Below are 20891 nucleotides of genomic sequence, written 5' to 3'. Positions count from 1 at the left end.
GGGCATGGTGATTTACCAGTGTGTGTGTGTGTGTGTGTGTGTTTGATGGAGGGCATGGTGATTTGCCAGTGTGTGTGTGTGTGTGTGTGTGTGTGAGAGAGATGGGGGGTGGTTTTGAAATCATCTCCTCCACACTCTTCAGTTCTAAGATGTGAAGCAGTAAGAAAGGGATGGACCCAAGTCACTGTATGATTATGGAAGTGGCCAGCCCTGCCCTGGGCTCTGACCCTGAACTTTTTTTTTTTTGGTTGGTCGTGAGGCTTGAACTCTGGACCTGGGCGCTGTCCCTCAGCTCTTCAGCTCAAGGCGAGCGCTCTACCACTTGAGCTACAGCGCCACTTCCTGACCCTGAACTTTAATGCTCAAGGCTTGTGCTCTACCACTTGAGCCACAGCTCCACTTCTAGCTGTTTCAGTGTTTAATTGGGGATAAGAGCCTCATGAAAGCCAGGTGCTGGTGGCTCACACCTGTAATCCTAGCTACTTAGGAGGCTGAGATCTGAGGATCACACAGTTGGAAGCCAGCTGGGACAGAAAAGTCCCTGTGAGACTCTTACATCCAATTAACCACTCAAAAACCAGAAGTGATTGGTAGAGAGCAAGGAAGAGGTAACATTGTCCAAAAAAAGAAATGTACTCTTTAATTGACTTATGTAACTATAACTCCTGTTTATCACCTTTATAATATTAAAAAAAAAAAAAAAAAAACCACAAGGGCTGGGAAGGTGGCTCAGTGGTAGAGTACTTGCCTTGCATGCACGAGGCAGAAAAAGCCAGAAGTGGTGTTATGGTTCAAGTGGTAGAGTTCTAGCCTTAAGCTGAAGAACTGAGGGACAGTGCCCAGGGCCAGAGTTCAGGCCCCACCACCAACAAGACAAGACAAGACAAGACAAAACAAAACAAAACAAAATCTGGAAGTAGAGCTGTGGCTCAAAGTGGCAGAGCGCTAGCCTTGAGTAAAAGACCTCAGGGACAGTGCCCAGGCCTTGAGTTTAAGCTCCATGACTGAACAAAAACAAAAACAAAAACAACCAAGTGTTTCATGAACTTTCCTGCCTAGGCTGGCTTGGAACCGCGATCCTCAGATCTCGGCCTCCTGAGCAGCTAGGATTACAGGTGTGAGCCACTAGCCCCTGGTAGATTAGAGTTAGAAGAGCTCCAGGTCACATCTGCAGAAGTGAAAGCACTGGTGAGGGGAGGGGAAAACAAGGGTCCTGTTGTATAGATAGATGAGTGGGTAGTGGGCAGGTTTGGGGGGAAGACATGGGAATACTGGGGCTAGGATTTCAAGGAGAAAAATATGACTTGGTCCTGTTGAAGTAGCTGATGGCCTTGGAATACACAGGCCGGGTGGCATGTTGCAAAAGGGGAAAGGGAAGGTATGGAGGCAGTAGGCAGAGGCTGTGTGAGAAGTAGCCAGAGAAGAAGATGCACCTTCTTCAAGCTGCTGAATCAACTCCGGTATCTTCCAGGGTGGAAGAATATCAAGCTTTTTGGCAAAGGTAAGGTGCAGAGTCTGAGAAGGGAATTGACAAGGGTGACTGGAGGCCCAGGCCTGGCAGTCCTTCCCAGAAGGACATTGCTCCTTTGAAAGAAAACCAAAGAGCAACATGAAGGGGGCTGGATAGCCAAATGGTACAGTGCCTATTGAGCAAGGGGAAGTGGACTTGAAGTGTCAGCAGTGCTCAGGTCAGTGAGTCACTGAGGGGCCCAACTCATGTCAGGTAGCACTCATTCATCCTGGTCAGGTGTCAGGTGTTTGAGGGTTCCCCACTAATGTAACTCTACAGCGTACAAGCTGGAATAGACAAATGACTACAGCAGCAGATGTCAAAGGTCACAATCTTTGAGATGGGCCAGCTGTGCAGTGGGGGATGGGCCTTGTGTGGAGAGATGGGCAGGAGAAGCTCGTTTCGGGGGCTCGAGTGTGCCGCATGTGAAGGTGCCAGTGAGGTCTGAGGAAGGGCAAGAGGAAACTTCCAGGAAACAAGTTTGGTTACACATCACAGAAGGAAAGGAGGTTTTCAACAGAGTCTCAAAGCAAGCCCTCGCTCATGGGTGGAGCCCGACTGGGAAACTGGGCAGGGCCTGGAGCAGAAATGCCTGTTAGGCGGAGTGTTCTTGGCATGGATGACCAGTATGCCCTCTGTAGGCGACTAGTCACCAGGCAGATAGGACTGGCAAGATGAGGCAGGGCAGATTCCCTCACTCCCCATGGCCTGGGGCCAGCCTACAGGAGGGTGGTGACATTGGCAAGGCCCTCACCCCTGCCTTGGGTCACAGAAGGGCAGATTGGGGACCAAAACATTGCACTCCTGGCCCACTTCTTTTCTACTTATTATTAACAAATTTATTTACATTTCCTAAATCAAGATTAATTGTGAAATTTAACAGGAATGGCATAAAAAGGCCAAAAGGGGCCTCTGAGGAGGCTCGTGTACACAGATGCTCTATTTCCAAACTAACAACTCAGGTCCTCACCCGAAACTAGGCTCCCCCTCCTTCCTCTGAAAGGAGACAGAATAGCACCAGGCTTCCGGCAGCTTCAACATTTAAAGAGACAAACACACAACAAAGGCAGAGAAGGGTGAGAAGAACCACAGTACCAATTATGATTTAAAAAAAAAAACAAAGTGGCCAAAGAATCGATAGCAAACCCATTTCTGCTTCCAGATTAATGGCTTGGCAGTCAGAAATGGGGGGGAGGTCCTTGGGGAAGGAGGGAGGGAAGAGGGTGATGTAGAAGTTGGCAGGTGAGACACTAACCCTGGAACAGCAGAGCCCCAGGTGGGCTGCTGAAAGGGTCTCTGGAGGGGACTCTGGCCACATCCTGGCTCAGGGGGAAAGGTCAGTGCTGGGCCCCAGCTAAGTGTATGGGGGAGGGAGCATGGTAAGTGCTGCAGCTGAGCCCCTCCTCTGCTTCATATGTTCCTGAGGATCTGTGTGAGCGTGGGGGGCTGGGGGAGGGGACACACAGGCATTTCAGAAAACAGGAGAGACCACATGCTTGTGGGAAAGGAGGCTGGGGTGGGGGTGGGGAACAACTAACCCTAGGTACTGCAAAGAGGCAAGTGCCTGGGGGCACAGGGCAGGAAGCTAGACCACTCCTGCTTCTTTGTGGTTCCCTCCCTATGCCAACTTTGCCTCTTCCCTGGCGTGGGCAGCTGGCTCTGGTTGGGAAGGCCCACTGCAGAATGATGCCTGGTTGCCTGGTTAGGATCTGTTTGGAGGCAGGGAGAGGAGAGGGCAGCCTCCAGCTCAGACTCTTGGTCCTGTCCAAAGACCTGTTGGGCAGAAGACCTAGCCCCAAGGGTCCCACAGAGCCCAGCTACTTACTTGTACCTCAAAGGCTGGGCTCCTTCTACTTCCCTGAGCGGCCCTGGCCAGGAAGTAAACTGAGTCTATCTATAGCTCTGAGGGCACCTAGGGAGTCACAGGACCAGCTCTCTGCTAGCACTGGGTGGGGGCTCAGACTGCAGGACAGGGAGACAGGCCATTTGGAGAGTCTGGGGGACCCAGAGCCATTGGGAGCAGCGGGTTCCTGCTGGCAGAGGGTGGGGGAGTGAGTGAGATGGGCTGTCTGAAGGCTCGTCTGCTATAGAGAGCAGGTAGGCTGGTGGCTGGCCTGGGGCTGTGGGGAAGCTGGGGAGCAGGTCTGTCTGCTGGGGCACAGGGCCGGGAGCAGGAGCTGCACACTCAGAATCCTCAGATTCTAGGGGCCATTCTCCTCTAGGCCAGACGGGCTGTGGAGCCCAGAGCGCTACCTGTCTATCCGAGGGATGCCAAGGGAACAAGAAGTCTGAGAGAGAAAAAGAGAGAATATCCCTGTCATCAGTGGTCATGGCACCGCAGGGGTAGAGGGCTCTTGGGATAAAAAATGAGGCATGTCGCCAGGAGGCCCCTGATCTCTTCTTGGCACTGCCACTTGGGAACTGAATCTTCCGCTTATGACCACCAAGTGTCTGATCTGTGCCAGAGGAGAAGGCACTGGGTAATAGGGATTGGGGATTGTGTTCCTGGGAGGTCACAAACACACCAACTGACCCTACCAGCTCCTGGCAGCTTGCTACTGATCTGGGTACGTGGCCAGTCCCTGTGGGTTCAGCTGGTTCCTTTGTACTATCCACTGTCCCATCCTGCTCTGCAGTCCATGGGGTTTGTCCCCCATCTTCCTTCCTCATCCTGGGAGATGCTGTCCTGGGTTGGCAGGGCCGGCTTAGGGGTGGAGTCTCAGAACAGAGTATGTCACGATTAGAAGCAGGAGAACCTGATTGCCTGTGGGGAGAAAAATACTCAGTGAGCTACAGCCAGAGCAGACAGAGTTCCCTGGTTGGGACTGAGGACAGGCAGAGCAGCCAGTGAGATGCTACCCCTATGGGTCTTAGCATGGTGAGGAGAGATGACTGCTCTGGGCCTGGTTGGAGAAGTGGCCACAACATTGTGCACCTCTCTTAGCTCTGTGGCCAGTGTCAGGTCAGGGTTGGCTAGAAGAACTGGACAGAGACTCCCACTTAGTAACTTCAAGGAGGTTACAGAAAGCACAGAAACTGGCTCTCCAAGATCTGCAGAGGTGGAAATCTGGTTAGCAAGGGACACCATGGACCTCAATAGGAGCCCTTGCTGAGTAATAGGGGGATAACAAGGTGCAGAGGACCCTGAAATCCCCACCAAGCCCCTGCTAGCCTTTCTTTCTTTTTTTTTGTCAGTTGTGGGGCCTGAACTCTGGGCCTGGATGCTGTCCCTCAGCTCTTCAGCTCAAGGCAAGCAGTCTACCACAGGAGCCACAGTGCCACTTCTGGCTTTTTCTGCTTATATGGTGTTGAGGAATCGAACCCAGGGCCTCATGCATACAAGGCAAGCAGTCTATCACTGTGCCACCTTCCCAGCTCCCCTGCTAGACTTTCTGAGGCTAACTTCTGGAAAAGGAGAAAAAAAGGACCTAGGAACTAGGAACTAGCTGGCTACAACTGCTCATTCTGCACATCAATGATCACCGCTAAAACTAAGTGGACAGAGGATGATGGGAAGAAAGAGAAAAATGCTACAGGGTGGTTGCTGCTGCTGATGACCTGAGGGTTTCTTCCCACTTGGGACAGGGTAACAGAAGGTAGTGTGTCTGCAGCTGTGGTGCTCACCTGGGGAGGCTGGCTTGGGAGATGTCTACAAAGCTCGGGCTGAGCTGGGCGATGATCCGGTCGATTTCTGCATATGGATGGGCTTCTAGAGCAAAGCTCTGGTGCTGGGCACTCTGAAGATGCTACCCAGGACAAGAGGAGGCATGGAACATTAGACAAGGCTGGGGTGAGATACAAGCAGAGCTCCCAAACTGGTCTTAGGTAAGACTCGTCCTTGACTGCCCAGACTCTCTCCAGTCTGGGGAGGTGCTGTCTAACGGGGCTTGCTTACCACATGGAGATCTGCAAAGGTTTCCTTGCAGCATTCACAGTACCCCTTCTTCCTCCTGGGCAAGGTGTGCACAGCTGATCGCAGGCTTGGCTCTGGATCCCTGAGTTCTCTGGAGAGGAGAGTGGAAGTGCTGGTCACGACTGTGGATCTCAGGGGAGAGGCTGCTGCTTAGGGTCTGGTGCTCAGACTAGGAAGATGACCAAGGAGCCAGGCAGGCCTACCCTACACTTGGTACCACGCATCCAAGGGTGGTAGAAGAGGCAGGGAAGAGGTGGTCACCACATCCTCCCTGTGTCCTCCTTGCCCCTACATTTCAAACCACAGGTGAGGGCAAATGGCAATGGCTACAGAAGACTCCTGTGTAGATATTCACCTGTGTGCCTAGACACAGCCATGTTCACCTGACCTGTAAGATGGAAGGCAAAGTGCTTAACAGCAGGAGGGGACTGTTCTGCCTTCAGTTTCAGGCTGGCTTGTCCTTCTCACAGCTGCCATCTCTCAAAGTCTTCTCACTGGAATTTCAGCCATGTCTATAAGATGGCCTGAGGGACATTGCGCTCTTTGGCACCCTAGCAAGCTCATGTCTAGACCCTGGATCCTATTCTTTTTGTGCAGATCCTGGATCTTATCCCTGAGCTTTCTGCTCAAGGCTGGCACTCTACCACTTGAGCCACAGCTCCCCTTCTGGCTTCTTGGTGGTTAATTGGAGAATAGAGTCTTACGGACTTTCCTTCCTGGGCTGGCTTCAAATCTTGACTCTCAGATCTCAGCCTCCTGGTTTCAAAACATTCCCCTTTTAAGAGCTTTCTAATTTCTCAGTTCAACAAAAATCCCCAAAACATAGAAAAGCTGTATGTTTAAACTGTGTTAGACTAAAAGGCATGCAGCTAGTAATAAAGGGCTTAGGCCCCAAATACCAGAGCTCCTTATGTATCACTAAGTGATCAATAGTTATGCAAAGGATACAAAGAAGGTTAACATAAAAAGAAATTATCTCCAGCTGGGCACTGGTGGCTCATGCCTATAATCCTAGCTATTCAGGAGGCTGAGATCTGAGGATCATAATTCAAAGTTAGCTAGGGCAGCAAAGTCCATGAGACTCTCATCTTCAGAAAACTTTAAGTGGCACTGTGGCTAGAGTGCTAGCCTTGAGTGAAAAAGTTCAGAGACAGCATCCAGGCCTTGAGCTCAAGCCCTATGACCAAAAAAAAAAAACACCCAAACAAACAAAAAAATAATAAATTATCTCCAATTAACCACCAAAAAGCTGCAAGTGGAGCTATGACTTCAGAGGTAGAATGCTAGCCTTAAGCAAAAAAAACTCAGTACCCAGATTCTGAGTTCAAGCCCAAGATTGAACTCTCCCCCCACCCCAAAACAAAACAAAAACATACCAATACAGTTCTCAATCTCAGATTGGTGGATGCTGAAAAATCTGACAGTACACAGTACTAGGTGGGGAGAGGGCTAGCAGTGCAGGGATCATTGCTCTCACTTCTCTGAAAAGCAGCAAATTTGGTCAGACTGATGAAAATGAGAAATGCAGGCACCCCCTAAACCCAAGCATTTCTTCTTCTTTTTTTTTTTTTGGTTCCGGTCGTGGGGCCTGAACTCTAGGCCTGGGCGCTGTCCCTCAGCTCTTCAGCTCAAGGCTAGCACTCTACCGCTTGAGCCACAGCGCCACTTCCGGCTTTTTCTGCTTATGTGGTGCTGAGGAATCGAATCCAGGGCCTCAGGCACGCAAGGCAAGCACTCTACCACTGAGCCACCTTCCCAGCCCTAAACCCAAGCATTTCTATCTGTAGGAATTTATCCCACAAATGGACTCAAATAACTACAAATTTACTCTGAACAGCTAATCTATGCATTGATCAATAACAAACTGGTTAAATAAAGTAGAGCAAATCATATGAAGACATACTGCACAGCCAAAAAAAAAAAAAAAAGGAACAAGAATGCTTTTTAGTTATAATAGGCAATTAATTTAAAATATATTAAGTGGGAAAGACATGATCCAGCAAAGAAGACAGGTCTAGATGTGCACGCATACAATATCTCAGGGCCAACAACCGGAGGCTGGATATAGAATACAGAATTTTCACTTTCAGTCCTTCATAATTCTTGATTTTTTTTTGTGTGTGTGACAGTATAGGGGGCGTGGGCCCTGTCCCTGAGCTTCTTTTGCTCAAAGAGAGTGTTCTACCACTTGAGCCAAAGCTCTACTTCCAGCTTTTTTTGGGAAGTTTACTAAAGATAAGAATCTCATAGGGCTGGGATGTAGCTCAGTGGCAAAGCAAGTGCAACATCCTGGGTTTGATCCCCAGTACCAAAAAAGAAGACAAAAAATAATATATATATATATATATATATATATATATATATATGTATAGGGCTGGGAAGGTGGCTCAGTGGTAGAGCGCTTGCCTTGCATGCTTGAGGCCCTGGGTTCGATTCCTCAGCACCACATAAGCAAAAAATAAAAAGCCGGAAGTGGTGCTGTGGCTCAAGTGGTAGAGCACTAGCCTTGAGCTGAAGAGCTGAGGGACATTGCCCAGAGTTCAGGCCCCACGACCAGACCCAAAAATAAATAAATAATATATATAGTTAAAAAATAATCTCATGGACTTTTTTGCCCAGGCTAGCTTTGAACCGCAATCCTCAGATCTTAGCCTCTTGAGTAGCTAGGATTACAGGTGCTTGATGCCAGTGCCTGGCATAATTCTTGATTTTTGAAGCTAAAATAATTTTTTTTCTTGGATATTGGATCTCTCTAAGTAGTTCAGGTGGGCCTTAAATTTGGGACTCTCCTGCTTCAACCTCTTGTATGATGAGATGTGTGCCACTTGTAATTAATCATTGTTAAGAAATTATTCACAATAATTTAAATGTGAAAAATAAAACCTTTCTTCCAGTATAGATTTTATTTTATTTTCCTGTCACCCCCCCCCCTTTTTCTTTGCTGGTACTGGGGTTTGAACTCAGGGCTTTGTACTTGCTCAGCTTCTGCTTGGCTGGCACTTGAGCTATGCCTCCAGCCTAGCTATTTTGCTGATTATTTTGGAGATAAAAATCTCTAGACTTGGGAGGAGTTGGGGAAGGAAGGGATGGTAGGGGAAAATCAGAGGGGGTAACAATGCTCGATAGAAAATATACTCATTACCTTACTCATGTAACTGTAACCCTTCTGTATAGTATCCTTACAATAAAAAAAAATATACATTAAAAAAAAACCCGACTTTTCTGTCAGCGCTGGCTTGAACCCAGATCCTCTGGGTGCTGTCCTTGGGCTCTTTTGCTCAAGGCTAGCACTCTACCACTTTGAGCCACAGCTCCACTTCTGGTTTTAGAGTGGTTAATCAGAGCTAGGTCTCCCAGGGACTTTTCTGCCTGGGCTAGCTTTGAACTGTGATCCTCCAGATCTCAGCCTCCTGGGTAGCTAGGATTACAGGCATGAGCCATGGGCGCCCCACTTCAGCTTCTTGAGTAGTTAGGATTATAGGCATGAGCTACCGGCCCAGCCCCCAATACAGATTTTCTACACATATGCACATACATGTAACACACTCAAGTGGAACTCCATGTTCCATCTGGGCCAGACCCCTGCCCAGGCTCCTTACAGGCAGATCCAAAGCTTCCCTGCTTTCTTATCTCCCCTCTAAAGCCTCTCAGCTCCTCTGCAATTCCAAGACCACTTCAGGCCTGGCTCCCTGCCATCCTCATGCCTAGGCCACCTCCTGATGGGCTTTCCCTGGTATCTATTGATTCATGTAGAAAGGAATGAAAGCATTTGGGAGTTACCTTCGGCTTACTTCCTTGCTTCCCACTCTACTTCCTTCCTCCACTCTCCCACCTTCATTATTTCATGATCTGCTGCTTTCATCTGCTGATGAATCTGGGCTTTCTCCATGGCCCTAGTAGTTCTGAGGCTGAGTCTTCTCTATTCTACTGTGCTGGTCTACTGAACTAACCCTGTGGTTCAGATGTTAGAAAGTGCCAAGTATGAGCTGGATGCCGGTGGCTCACACCTGTAATCCTAGCTACTCAGGAGGCTGAGATCTGAGGATCGAGGTTCAAAGCCAGCCCGGGCAGCAAAGTCCGTGAGACTTTTTTTTTTATTTTTTGGGGGGGGGGATGGGTCCGGTCATGGGGCCTGAAATCTGGGCCTGGGCACTGTCCCTCAGCTCTTCAGCTCAAGGCTAGCACTCTACCACTTGAGCCACAGTGCCACTATGGGCTTTTTTCTTTTTTCTTATGTGGTGCTGAGGAATCGAACGCAGGGCCTCAGGCATGCAAGGCAAGCGCTCTACCACTGAGCCACCTTCCCAGCCCTCCGTGAGACTCTTATCTCCAATAATTTACCAGAAAACTGGAAGTGGCGCTGTGGCTCAAGCGGTAGAGCGCTCACCTTGAGCTGAAGAACTAAGGGACAGCACCCAGGCCCAGAGTTCAAACCCCACAACAAAAAAAAAAGTGCCAAGTATAGTGGCACATATCTATAATCTCAGCATTCAGGAGGCTGATGCAGAGAGATCATATATTTGAAGTCAGCCTGGGCTATATAGTAAGACCTTATCTCCAAAAAAAGGGAAGAAGGGAGGGAGGGAAGGGAAAGGAGAAGGAGGAAGGGAGAGGAGAAGGAGGAAGGGAGAGAAGGAGAAAGAGGGAGGAAAGAAAGAAAGAAAGAAAGAAAGAAAGAAAGAAAGAAAGAAAGAAAGAAAGAAAGAAAGAAAGAAAGAAAGAAAGAAAGAAAGAAAGAAAGAAGCTGGGCGCCGGTGGCTCACACCTGTAATCCTAGCTACTGAGGAGGCTGAGATCTGAGGATCATGGTTCAAAGCCAGCCCTGGCAGAAAAGTCCGTGAGACTCTTATCTCCAATAAACCACTCGAAAACCAGAAGTGGCCCTGTGGCTCAAGTGGTAGAGCGCTTGCCTTGAGCTGAAGAGCGCAGGGATAGTGCCCAGGCCAAGAAAGGAAGGAAGGAAGGAAGGAAGGAGAGAGAAAGGAAGGAAGGAAAAAGGAAAAGGAAGAGAGGGAGGGAGGGAGGAAAGGAGAGAGGTAAGGAAGGAGGGAGGGAGGGAAAGAAGGAGGGAGGAAAGGAAAGAAGGAGGCAGACTGGCAGAGCTGAATTCCTTTTCTATTTTGGTTAAAAGGTTAAAAAATTCTCAAACACTCTTTCTCTTTACTAAATACTCTTTACAACTGTGGGAAAAAAAATTCTCAATCAACACACCTACAAGTTACCATGACCATATAATGCAGTGAGTTCCTTCAGCCTCCTGCCCCTTAGTTATTCCTCAGCCTCTACTGTGAAGTGAATCTGGGAGCTTGTAACAATGTAGCAATTAGGGATTCACCAATGCTGATTCTGCAGGTGTAGGCTAGAGCCTAGAGATGTGTTTTGGGGGAATAGTGGGAACCTGAATTAAGGAGCTCCAGGGCACTCTGATGATGGTGGTCTTAGCTCCGAGCCCTTTGGACACTTCCAACTCTCCAAATAAAATGGATGAATATTCCTAGTGTCTCTCTTCTCTGGGCTAAGCTTCAAAAAAGATTTTGCCAAAGGAGCAAACAGATGGCCAATCCCAAATCTGACCAGCAGGTCCCTGAGGGGGAGGGCTTTGGCCTGTAACCAGTTCTTGGTCCTCAGGAATTAGAAAGGCTTACCTGGAATGCTGCAAGCTGCTGGGGGTTGTCAGAGCCTCAAAAGGACTTGCAGCTTTGGGTCCCAGAAAAGAAATTTCAGGAAAGGATTTAAACTGATGGTGGAAGGGACGAAACTTCCTGAAACAAAGAAAACTTGGATTTTGACTACAGTGGGCAAGGGAGAAGCTGGGAAGGAACTAGCCCAACTCTAGCATCCCAACCTTGCCATAGATCTCAAGCAGACTTTCTAAGTTAAACTAATACTATAACTATGTTCTCCCTGTCTACTTTTTTTTTTTTTTTTTGGTCGGTCGTGGGGCTTGAACTCTGGGCCTGGGCACTGTCCCTCAGCTCTTCAGCTCAAGGCGAGCGCTCTACCACTTGAGCCACAGCGCCACTTCCAGTTTTCTGGTGGTTTATTTGAGATAGGAGTCTCACGGTCTCTCCTGCCTGGGCTGGCTTTGAACCGCGATCCTCAGATCTCAGCCTCCTGAGTAGCTAGGATTACAGGCGTGAGCCACCAGCGCCCGGCGTCCCTGTCTACTTTTCAAATAGATTTACATGTACTACCTAATCTGAATCCTATAAGTGCCCACTGGGCAAGTAGCTGGGCCACTGGTGGCTGGCTTCCTGACCTACTTCTTGCTATTTGTCTCTTGAGCTTACAACAACTTTCAAGTGTCTAGATAAACAGAAACTTAGTGGAAGACTATTTAAACCATAATACTGCACGTTTCTTATTCTGTGAAGGGAAGCATTTCTGTACTAGGCTCATCCCTGGTACTATTTGAAGAGAACCTTTCCCTCCCTCCCTATGGACAGGAGTGTTCTCAATAAAGAGGAGAGGCACAGAGAAAGACTCTGGATGGCCAGCCTTGTCTTGAGTAGTTCTGGCAATATGCCTGAAGTTTCAAATATACAAGAGACTTGTGTATCAGACAGAGCCTGCTATGTGTGTACTCAGCAAACCTTGTTGACTAAGGTCACTGCCAGGCTTGGCATGCCTGGTGATTGTGATGCCTATGGTCTGGGGATAGAGTAGAGGCCATGGATCCCTGGCAGCAGGGTGAGCCCTGTGGCACCAGGAACTTGCACTCTTAAGGGGAGAAGGATGTTCGTAACTCACTCCAGCATCCCTCTTCCTCTTTCATGTTTTGCTTCTGCTTAGGATTGAAACTTGGTTTTTTTTTGGGGGGGGGGGGATTGGGGTGGGAGTGGTGTTGGTCATGGGGCCTGAAATCTGGGCCTGGGCATTGTCCCTCAGCTCTTCAGCTCAGGAACTTGCACTCTTAAGGGGAGAAGGATGTTCGTAACTCACTCCAGCATCCCTCTTCCTCTTTCATGTTTTGCTTCTGCTTAGGATTGAAACTTTTTTTTTGGGGGGGGGGGGGGGGGGAATTGGGGTGGGAGTGGTGTTGGTCACGGGGCCTGAACTCTGGGCCTGGGCACTGTCCCTCAGCTCTTCAGCTCAAAGCTAGTGCTCTATCACTTGAGCCACAGCACCACTTCTGGATTTTTCTGCTTATGTGGTGCTGAGGAATTGAGCCCAGGGGCTCATGCATACAAGGCAAGCACTCTACCATTGAGCCACCTTCCCAGCCCCAGGATTGAAACTTGTTGTTGGTCAGGCTAAGGGACTTGGAAGAGCACCTGTTTCAGAACAGCTGAAGAAAATGTGACAAAAAAAAAACTTAGCTCCTGGGGCTGGGAAGGTGGCTCAGTGGTAGAGTGCTTGCCTTGCATGCATGAGGCCCTGGGTTCGATTCCTCAGCACCACATAAGCAGAAAAAGCGGGAAGTGGCGCTCTGGCTCTAGTGGTAGAGCACTAGCCTTGAGCTGAAGAGGTAAGGGACAGTGCCCAGGCTGAGTTCAGGCCCCATGACCCCCCCAAAAAAAAAAACAAAAAAACTCAGCTCCTTTGGATTTCCTCTCTGGCCTATTAGATGCCAGGAGCACGTATGCAGCGTGCCCTGACAGGTGACATTTCCTATGCCTGCCACATGCAGCGAAGACATGGAGGCACTACAGTCTCTCAGCTGTGGTTTATCTAGTTGTGAAGGAACTAGGGATGAAGAGCTTGTGCTCCATCCCATTGGAAAGGAATAGAATACCTCACCTTCCAGTTCTTTCCACTAACTTTGGACCAAGATAGCCAACTTTGTACTGTCCACAGGCACTGAGAAGGGAAGTAAGGCCCCCTGAGAGGCTGGACAGGCTGCAGGCTCCAGGGCTGGGCTTTCAGGTGCCCTGCCTGAGGAGGAAGGACAGAAAGCTCTGGTTCTAGTCACCTCTGCTGGCACACATGAATATATTTCCTTTAACTTTTGTGTTTTGAAACCACTATATATTAACATGGACTCGTGATGCAGTAGTTACTACAGAATCAGTGATAGCCAAGGTAGCTGCTAAGACTCATCAGGTTAATGCTATTGTCTGGCCCTCAGGCTCTGGGTAAGAAGGGGGCATAATGGTGAACAGGGAATAAAGTGGAGGGAATACTTGGCAGGCTCCTAGCCTTGGACTGCAGGTGGCTAGCAAGATGGTGGGCAATAGCCCTTTTTGGAGGGACAGCACAAGCTTCTGAGAGTCACAAATCAAAGTAATTCACACAGAGGATCATTAATCTCTGACTCATCTCTAAGAAGACTATCAACCGCATGATGCCACCCTGAGTCTGTCCCTGATCTGCATAAGCCTTCTCTCTGACAGCAGGAGAAAGCAGCTCTTAGGAAGACAAAGATACAGGGATTCATGTCCTGCTAACAACTTGGGTTCCCTGAGTACCTTCCTCCATGTGTAGGCCTGGCAGGGTGAATGGAGATGCGAAGTCCCACTTACCTGCTCACATCTTCGATTTTGAGGAATGGTGACTTCAGTCTGGCCACTGCAAGGGGAAGAATGCACATATTAGCAATATGACCCAGTACAGGGCCCACGCCACACATGGAGCAAGTGCTCCGAGAGGCGAGGCTCCAACAAAGCCCAGGAACCTATGCCTTTTCATTTGGCAGGGTATCAGCATTCCGACCTCTTCAGCTGGAACCCCAGAAAAGAGTCACACCTCCTGGGAAGAAAGCCCACAGACATGTCTTCCATCCTCAGGACACAAGAGCCCTGTGTGTGGGTTCTGGAGACTGTCAACCACCTACAGATGCTACCACCATTCCAAATTTGGCTAGCCGAGAAACCTAGGTTCTGCTGGTCTGGTTAAAAGCAGGTTGAGGTTCCCAAGTCCCAGGTCTTCCTATACCTTAGCTCTGGTGCCTCAGAATCCTGAAGGAGACAAGAACATTCCCTGGGCAGAATTCTCCCAAAGACTCTAGGATTTGGAGCCACAGTAGAGAGGAAGGATAGGTAGAGTGTTTAGTGCTGGGTGTCGGTGGCTCATACCTGTAATCTTAGTTACTCTAGAGGCTGAGATCTGATGATTAGTTTGAAGCCAGCCTGGGTAGCAAAGCTATGAGATCCTTATCTCCAGCTAACCAGCCCAAAAAAGACAGAAGTGGAATGTCACTCAAGTGGTAGAGTGACAGCCTGGAGTGAAAAATTCAGGCAAAGCCGGGTGCTGGTGGCTCACCCCTGTAATTGTAGCTACTCAGGAGGCTGAGATCTGAAGATCCTGGTTCAAAGCCAGCCGGGACAGGAAAAGTCTGTGAGACTCTTTTTTTTTTTTGGGTCCGGTCGTGGGGCCTGAACTCTGGACCTGGGTGCTGTCCCTCAGCTCTTCAGCTCAAAGCTAGTGCTCTACCACTTGAGCCACAGTGCCACTTCCGGCTTTTTTCTTTTTTTGCTTATGTGGTGCTGAGGAATTGAACCCAGGGCCTCATGCATGCAAGACAAGCGCTCCACCACTGAGCCACCTCCCCAGCCCAAGTCTGTGAGACTCTTATCTCCAAAAAACCACTCAGAAAACTGGAATTGGTACTGTGGCTCAAGTGGTAGAGTGCTAGCCTTGAGCTGAAGAGCTGAGAGACAGCGCCCAGGCCTAGAGTTCAAGCCCCACAACTGACAAAAAAAGAAAAATTCAGGTAAGAGTCCAAAGCCCTGAGTTCAAGCCCAATACCAAGAGTGTTTTGTGATCTCAGCAGCAGGACAGAAAAGTATCACAGGAGAAATCTGGTTGCTGAAAAAAACTAAGGCAAAGGGTTGCTGAGGAGACAAATTTGGACTCAATTAATCAAGATAGTTATCCCCTACCATCTAGTTATTTGCATAGTTTACAGATTTCCCTCAAGCTAAGACCTCTTCTATCATTTCACTGTGACCAGTTGTCAAGGCACAACAGGCAGGCTGGGAGCTGGGCAGAACCAAAGAGACTGCTACCTCACTCCCAACCCCGCAGGAAGCCATCAGTAGCACCCAAGCAAAATGCAGCCTCTTCTCCTCAGCCTCAGCTCCTGTTAATTACCTTTTGGGGACAATTTTTTGTCTTTCTAATTAACTAAGACAGTGATTAAAATCAATTCCCCTACAGACTTCCCCAAATTTCATGTGGTGGTGCCAAGAAACTTTTCTTAGATCCTGCTTGGGCAGGAATAAATGCCACTTAAAGAGCAGCTCTGGGAGAAACATCCAGGGGGAAGAAACTCTCCTGCTGTCCAAAAGGAACTGGGAGACAGAGTCCATCAATCTGCCAGTTTGTCAGTTTCAGGGAGTTTGGCATTTCTGAAAACGGTAGGCAGCTGTCAAACTGCCCACCCCAAACTGCTACTGAATCAGAAGGAAAAGGACCGTGAACTTCAACTGATGCCCAGGAACAACCAGAGGACACAGAAGCCAAAAGCACCTGCATGGCATCCTGGCTCTTGAGGAGAAGCCCAACCTGGCAGCTCTGTGCTGGTACTTAGATGGACTTCTCTCACCCCAGAGATCTGAGGCACAGGCCTTGGAAACATGAGGGGGCAACACAAGCTGGACTTGCTTCCTGCCACAGAAAAGCGAGCAGATGCTACCTCAGAGGGAGTCATGGGGAAGTGTTTATAGAGGGAGGGATTGCAATTAGATGAAGAAAAGCTTCCACGCTGACCTTTCCGTGCTCTTGACTCCACTCCTGGACGTGTTCCCTAAATGGAAAAGGAAAATAGGTTAAGGATGTGAGAGAGCCACAGGGGTCGAGGAATTGGGCCTGGGAGGCCCAGTTGCTCTGATTCTGTCCCACTTTGCTTCCTGCTGTTGGAAGGTCTGCCAAAACTAGACTCTCAGAGCTGGGCACCGGTGGCTCATTTATAATTCTAGCTACCCAGGAAGCTAAGATCTGAGGATCATGGTTCATAGCCAGCACAGGCAGATCAATCTGTGAAACTCCAAGTAACCAGAAAAAAGCCAGAACTAAAGGAGTGGCTCAAGTGGTAGAGCACTACAAAAAAGCTAAGGGACAGTGCCCAGGCTAAGTTTAAGCCCAGTACCAGCACAAAAACAAAAATTAGACTCTCAGGCTGTGAGCTGGAGCAAATCTGAGCAGAGGCTTCCTCCTCTTGCCCAGGACCATGATCAAAGGAGAGCCTCTCGGTGAATCTTGATGGAAATTGACTTTGGAGAGAAGATGCAGGATGAAGCAAAGAACAAGAGTCACTCTGGCTCAGGCGTAAAGTGGAGCTGTGCCACTTGTAAGGTAAGAAGCATCCATTTACCTGACAGGCTAAAATCGAAGCACCTGAAAGACCCAAAACCAAAGGTGATCACTAGGTAGCAGCTTTTTTTCTTTTTTCTTTTTTTGTGCTGTCCCTGAGCTTCTTTTGCTCAAGGCTGGTTCTCTACCACTTGAGCCACAGAGCTGCTTCTGGCTCTGAGTAGTTTGTTGGAAATTAAGAGTCTCATGAACTTTTTTTTCTGCCTGGGCTGGTTTCAAAGTGTGATTCTCAGATCTCAGCCTCCAGAGTAGCTTGGATTATAGGCATGAGCCACCACCTCCCAGCTATGGTGGCAGCTTTTATCTTCTAGGCACTGTGGACTTTCCAGGTCACCTATAGGATGAGGGTAAGGAAAATGGCTATTTGCTTCCCAGTGCTCATGTCATGTACCTTAGCACTATGGGTCCAAACCAATATTTAAGATAAGGTCAAGGGCTGGAAATGTGACTTTATGGCAGAGTGCTTGCTTTGCATGCATGAAGCCCAGGTTCAATTCCTTAGTGCCATATATGCAGAAAAAGCTGGAAGTGGCACTATGGATCAAGTGGTAGAGTGTTAGCCTTGAGCAAAAGCAGCTCAGGGACAGTGCCCAGGCCCAGAGTTCAAGCCCCAGGACTGACCAAAAAAAAAAAAAAAAAGGATAGGGTCAAATAAAGCTGTTATTAAAAACTAAACAGATCAAAATAAAAGGCAGCCCAAGATCTGGGGTGGGGCAGAAAGCTGACAATCTACAACTGCCTATACATCTGGGCCCAAGGTGGCTCCAGATTCTCCTCCAGCTGCACCTCTAGGGCAGACAAGCCAGAGTAGAAAATTCCAGAAGACCCAAATATCTACTACATGGGCTGCTAAGGGAAAGCGAAGTACAAATGCTATGTATTCACACGGAGGGTTATTTTTGTTTACGGTGCTAGGATGGAACCTAGGGTCTCATGTGTACCAGACAGGAACTTTTCCTGAGCTAAACCCTCAGTCCACAATGGGAGGATTTTTTTTTTTTTTTGGGTCAGTCCTGGGGCCTGAACTCTGGGCCTGGGCACTGTCCCTCAGTTCTTCAGCACAAGGCTAGGGCTCTACCACTTGAGCCATAGCACCACTGCCGGCTTTTTCTGCTTATGTGGTGCTGAGGAATCAAACCCAGGGCCTCATGTATGCAAGGCAAGCACTCTACCACTGAGCCACCTTCCCAGCCACAATGGGAGGATTTTTGATGTTTGCTTGTATGTGTATGGAGCTCTAGAAGGGTACATAGGAATGTGTTCACACTGTTTATGCTGGGAATGGAGGCTGGAGGCTGGGGGACCTAAGTTGGAAGGACATTTTTCATTTTAAGAAGAATTCTTCACGGGCTGGGAAGGTGGCTCAGTGGTAGAGCACTTGCCTCACATACATGAGGTCCTGGGTTCGATTCCTCAGCACCACATAAGCAAAAAGAAAAAAAAAAGCCGGAAGTGGCACTGAGGCTCAAGTGGTAAAGTGCTAGCCTTGAGCTAAAGAGCTGAGGGACAGCGCCCAGGCCCAGAGTTCAGGCCCCACAACCAGACGCCCCCCCCCCCCCCAAAAAAAAAAAAAAAAAGAATTCTTCATTGTAACCAACTCCCCTAGTGCAAAGACTGGAGATATGGAGAGGGGGCTTTTAGACTCTGAGCACGCCAACCACTTTGGACACACTTTGTTCCTCCTGTTAGTCCTATTCCTGGATGTAGAGCCAGGCAGATATGCAGGTTCACTCCTTTCTCATGTTTAGGCTTGGGTGCAGATACTGTGGCTTTAAATGAGTCTGGGCTCTCTTGATAGGGCATGTGCAGCTTTAACCCCAGCAAGAAGGAAAAGCCAATAAGGACTTGGAAGGTGACAGCTACTTGAAGCTACAACTCTCCCTCCCCCATACAATCTGTAAGTTCATTTCCCAGGCCAAGAGCTGTCCCCAGAATGGTAGGCTGGACACAGGTCATGAGCATTTGCACATTTATCTAGGACAGGCTCACCTACAGGCAGCCCCTGGCCTAGGCTGCAGTGAATCATAGGAAGAGAAAGCAAAGGGCCATGCAGAGCTGTGGACACTAACTAAGAATAAAGGCAGAAGTGGGTGTCAGTGGCCTACCTCTTGAATCCTCAAGAGGCTGAGATCTGAGGATCAATATTTGAAGCCAGCCTGGGCAAAAATATCTGTGAGACCCTTATTTCCAATTAACCAGTAAAAGCTGGAAGTGGTGGCATGTGTCAAGTGGCAGAGTGCCAGCCTTCAGTAAAAAAGCCAATCAAGCCAGGTGCTGGTGGCTCATGTCTGTAATCCTACTCAGGAGGCTGAGATCTGAGGATCGAAATTCAGAGCCTGCCCAGGCAAGAAAGTCTGTGAAACTCTTATCTCCAATAAACTACCAGAAAACCAGAAGTGGCGCTGTGGCTCAAGTGGTAAGAATGCTACCCTTGAGGAAGAGCTGAGGGATAGTGCCCAGGCCTAGCCCCACAACCAATATTCCCCCCCCACAATAAAGCCAATCAAGAACATGAGGCCCTCAGTTCAGACTGGTATGTGCGTGCACACACGCATATATGCCCACACGCATACACACACACAAAGGAGACCAAGTTGCTGTGTTTTTCCCACTTTGCCTCCTGCAGTTGAAATGTCTACAAAATTAGACTCTCAAGCCATTTAGATCTCCACTATTAGGTTTTCCAGAATGGCTAGGAAACAATGGGATTTAGGTGGGTCACAGAATAACCCAATGTGTCATAGACATCACTGATAACCATGCACTGCCCTGTGTTTTAGTGGGATGACTTACTTCTGGCTTCTTTGGTTCTTGTTTCTTTATATGTGAACAACCACCAATAGATAGCTGCCGCACGTGCATCATCATTTCTGTGGAGAACAGAAGACAGTGGCAAGGCTTTTGCAGTCTCTTTCTTGGCTCCAGGACTAAACTTGTCACCTTGCTTAGCCCACTGGATAATATCAGCCTTGCCTGCCACCTTGTGGCTCCATGTCACTTGACACCTCCTGACAACAGGAGGCTTCCTGCTCTTTTCTAGCACCGAATACAACTCAGCTTTGAATGGAGGTGTCGTATAGCTCACCAAGGATGGTATGTTAAAAGCAAGGGGTTTCCTGCAGGGGAAACCGACCCTCTGAGCCACACAGGTGTAGCCTCTGGTAGATACCAAGTAGGAGCTCAGCAAGCCAGAGTTTCTCTAGCACATAGGCAGGGAAACAAATCAAGTCCAGAACTGACATGTTCCAGTGAGATGGAGTCCCCACACGCCAGATAAGAACTTCCTCAGCACAAGATGGGGTAGCATCCAAATTAGTACCTGGAGGCTGTCCATTTGAACCTACCCTCTAAAATGGATCAGGGAAAACCTGGCACCAAGTGAAACTGAAAATGGAATCAGTCATTGCTAACAAATTGAGGACAATTATTCTAGTATAAATTTATTACAAAAGCAAAACAGGTCATTTATAGCATTAGGCAACCCTTTGGAAAAACAGAGAAGCCAAAACAATATAGGTCATGGTGCTCACTCTGATGAGACAGGGCCAGTTAAACTAATCCCTCTGAGGCTCAATTCTTTCACCTGAACAATGGGTTCAGAACTATGGTGAGAATAAGTAATTCTTAGCAATGCTTAAGCACCTGGTGAGTGGATCTTAGAATTACAGCTTTATTTAAAAAATATTACTATCATGACCATTACACTGGCCTGAGGAGACCTGTCCCAGATGCTGAGGCCACGGCCCACACTTTGCTATCTGCTACTCTACTGTTCCACACTTTCACTTTGTGGACCAACAGAGTTACTGAGAGCTCTGGCTTCGGCTACCAGAGCTTATATGACCACGATCTTCTGAAAGGTGATGTTCCAGGCTGGTCACCTGTATTCTCCCCTACATGTAGCCAAGGTGGAAGCAGTACCTTCCACATGCAGGACTTTCACTCCCCAGGAACGAGCATTGGTCAGGAGGCTGCTGCTGCTGCTCCCCTGAAATGACAAGAGCAGAGACAGCTCAGGGCTAGAGCATGATGGGGACAGGTAGATATTGCTCTGGGAGTCTTCTGAGAAGGATATCTGTGGGGTGGCATTCCAGTCCTAGGGAAAACACACCCTGTTCTCCACATGGATGGACCAGGACAGGGGAAGACTGCTGATCTACCCACATGCTCTGTTCTGGCCACTTGTGACTATAAAGGAACATACGCTTCTAAGAC

The 20891-nt window shown here is 48.6% G+C and overlaps 1 protein-coding gene across 1 annotated transcript in view; it reads right to left on the bottom strand.

Annotated features, from left to right (window-relative positions):
• Positions 1 to 2333: 2333 nt before the first annotated feature.
• Dbf4b (DBF4 zinc finger B) overlaps positions 2334 to 20891 on the bottom strand; it is a 33718-nt gene continuing 15160 nt past the window's right edge. Inside the window, exons 6-13 of the mRNA XM_042673871.1 lie at positions 20598 to 20664; positions 19470 to 19546; positions 16074 to 16110; positions 13886 to 13931; positions 11069 to 11185; positions 5406 to 5514; positions 5135 to 5256; positions 2334 to 4274 (exon numbers count right to left, since the gene is read on the bottom strand). Coding sequence (XP_042529805.1) covers positions 3431 to 4274; positions 5135 to 5256; positions 5406 to 5514; positions 11069 to 11185; positions 13886 to 13931; positions 16074 to 16110; positions 19470 to 19546; positions 20598 to 20664 — 1419 coding nt within the window. The 3' untranslated portion in view covers positions 2334 to 3430. The remainder of the gene's footprint in view (positions 4275 to 5134; positions 5257 to 5405; positions 5515 to 11068; positions 11186 to 13885; positions 13932 to 16073; positions 16111 to 19469; positions 19547 to 20597; positions 20665 to 20891) is intronic.

Source organism: Dipodomys spectabilis, unplaced genomic scaffold, assembly GCF_019054845.1.
Source record: "Dipodomys spectabilis isolate Male_0828 unplaced genomic scaffold, ASM1905484v1 ptg000018l, whole genome shotgun sequence".
NCBI lineage: Eukaryota > Metazoa > Chordata > Mammalia > Rodentia > Heteromyidae > Dipodomys > Dipodomys spectabilis.
Note: the sequence above shows the minus strand (reverse complement) of the source record. Positions and strands in the feature narration are given on the sequence as shown.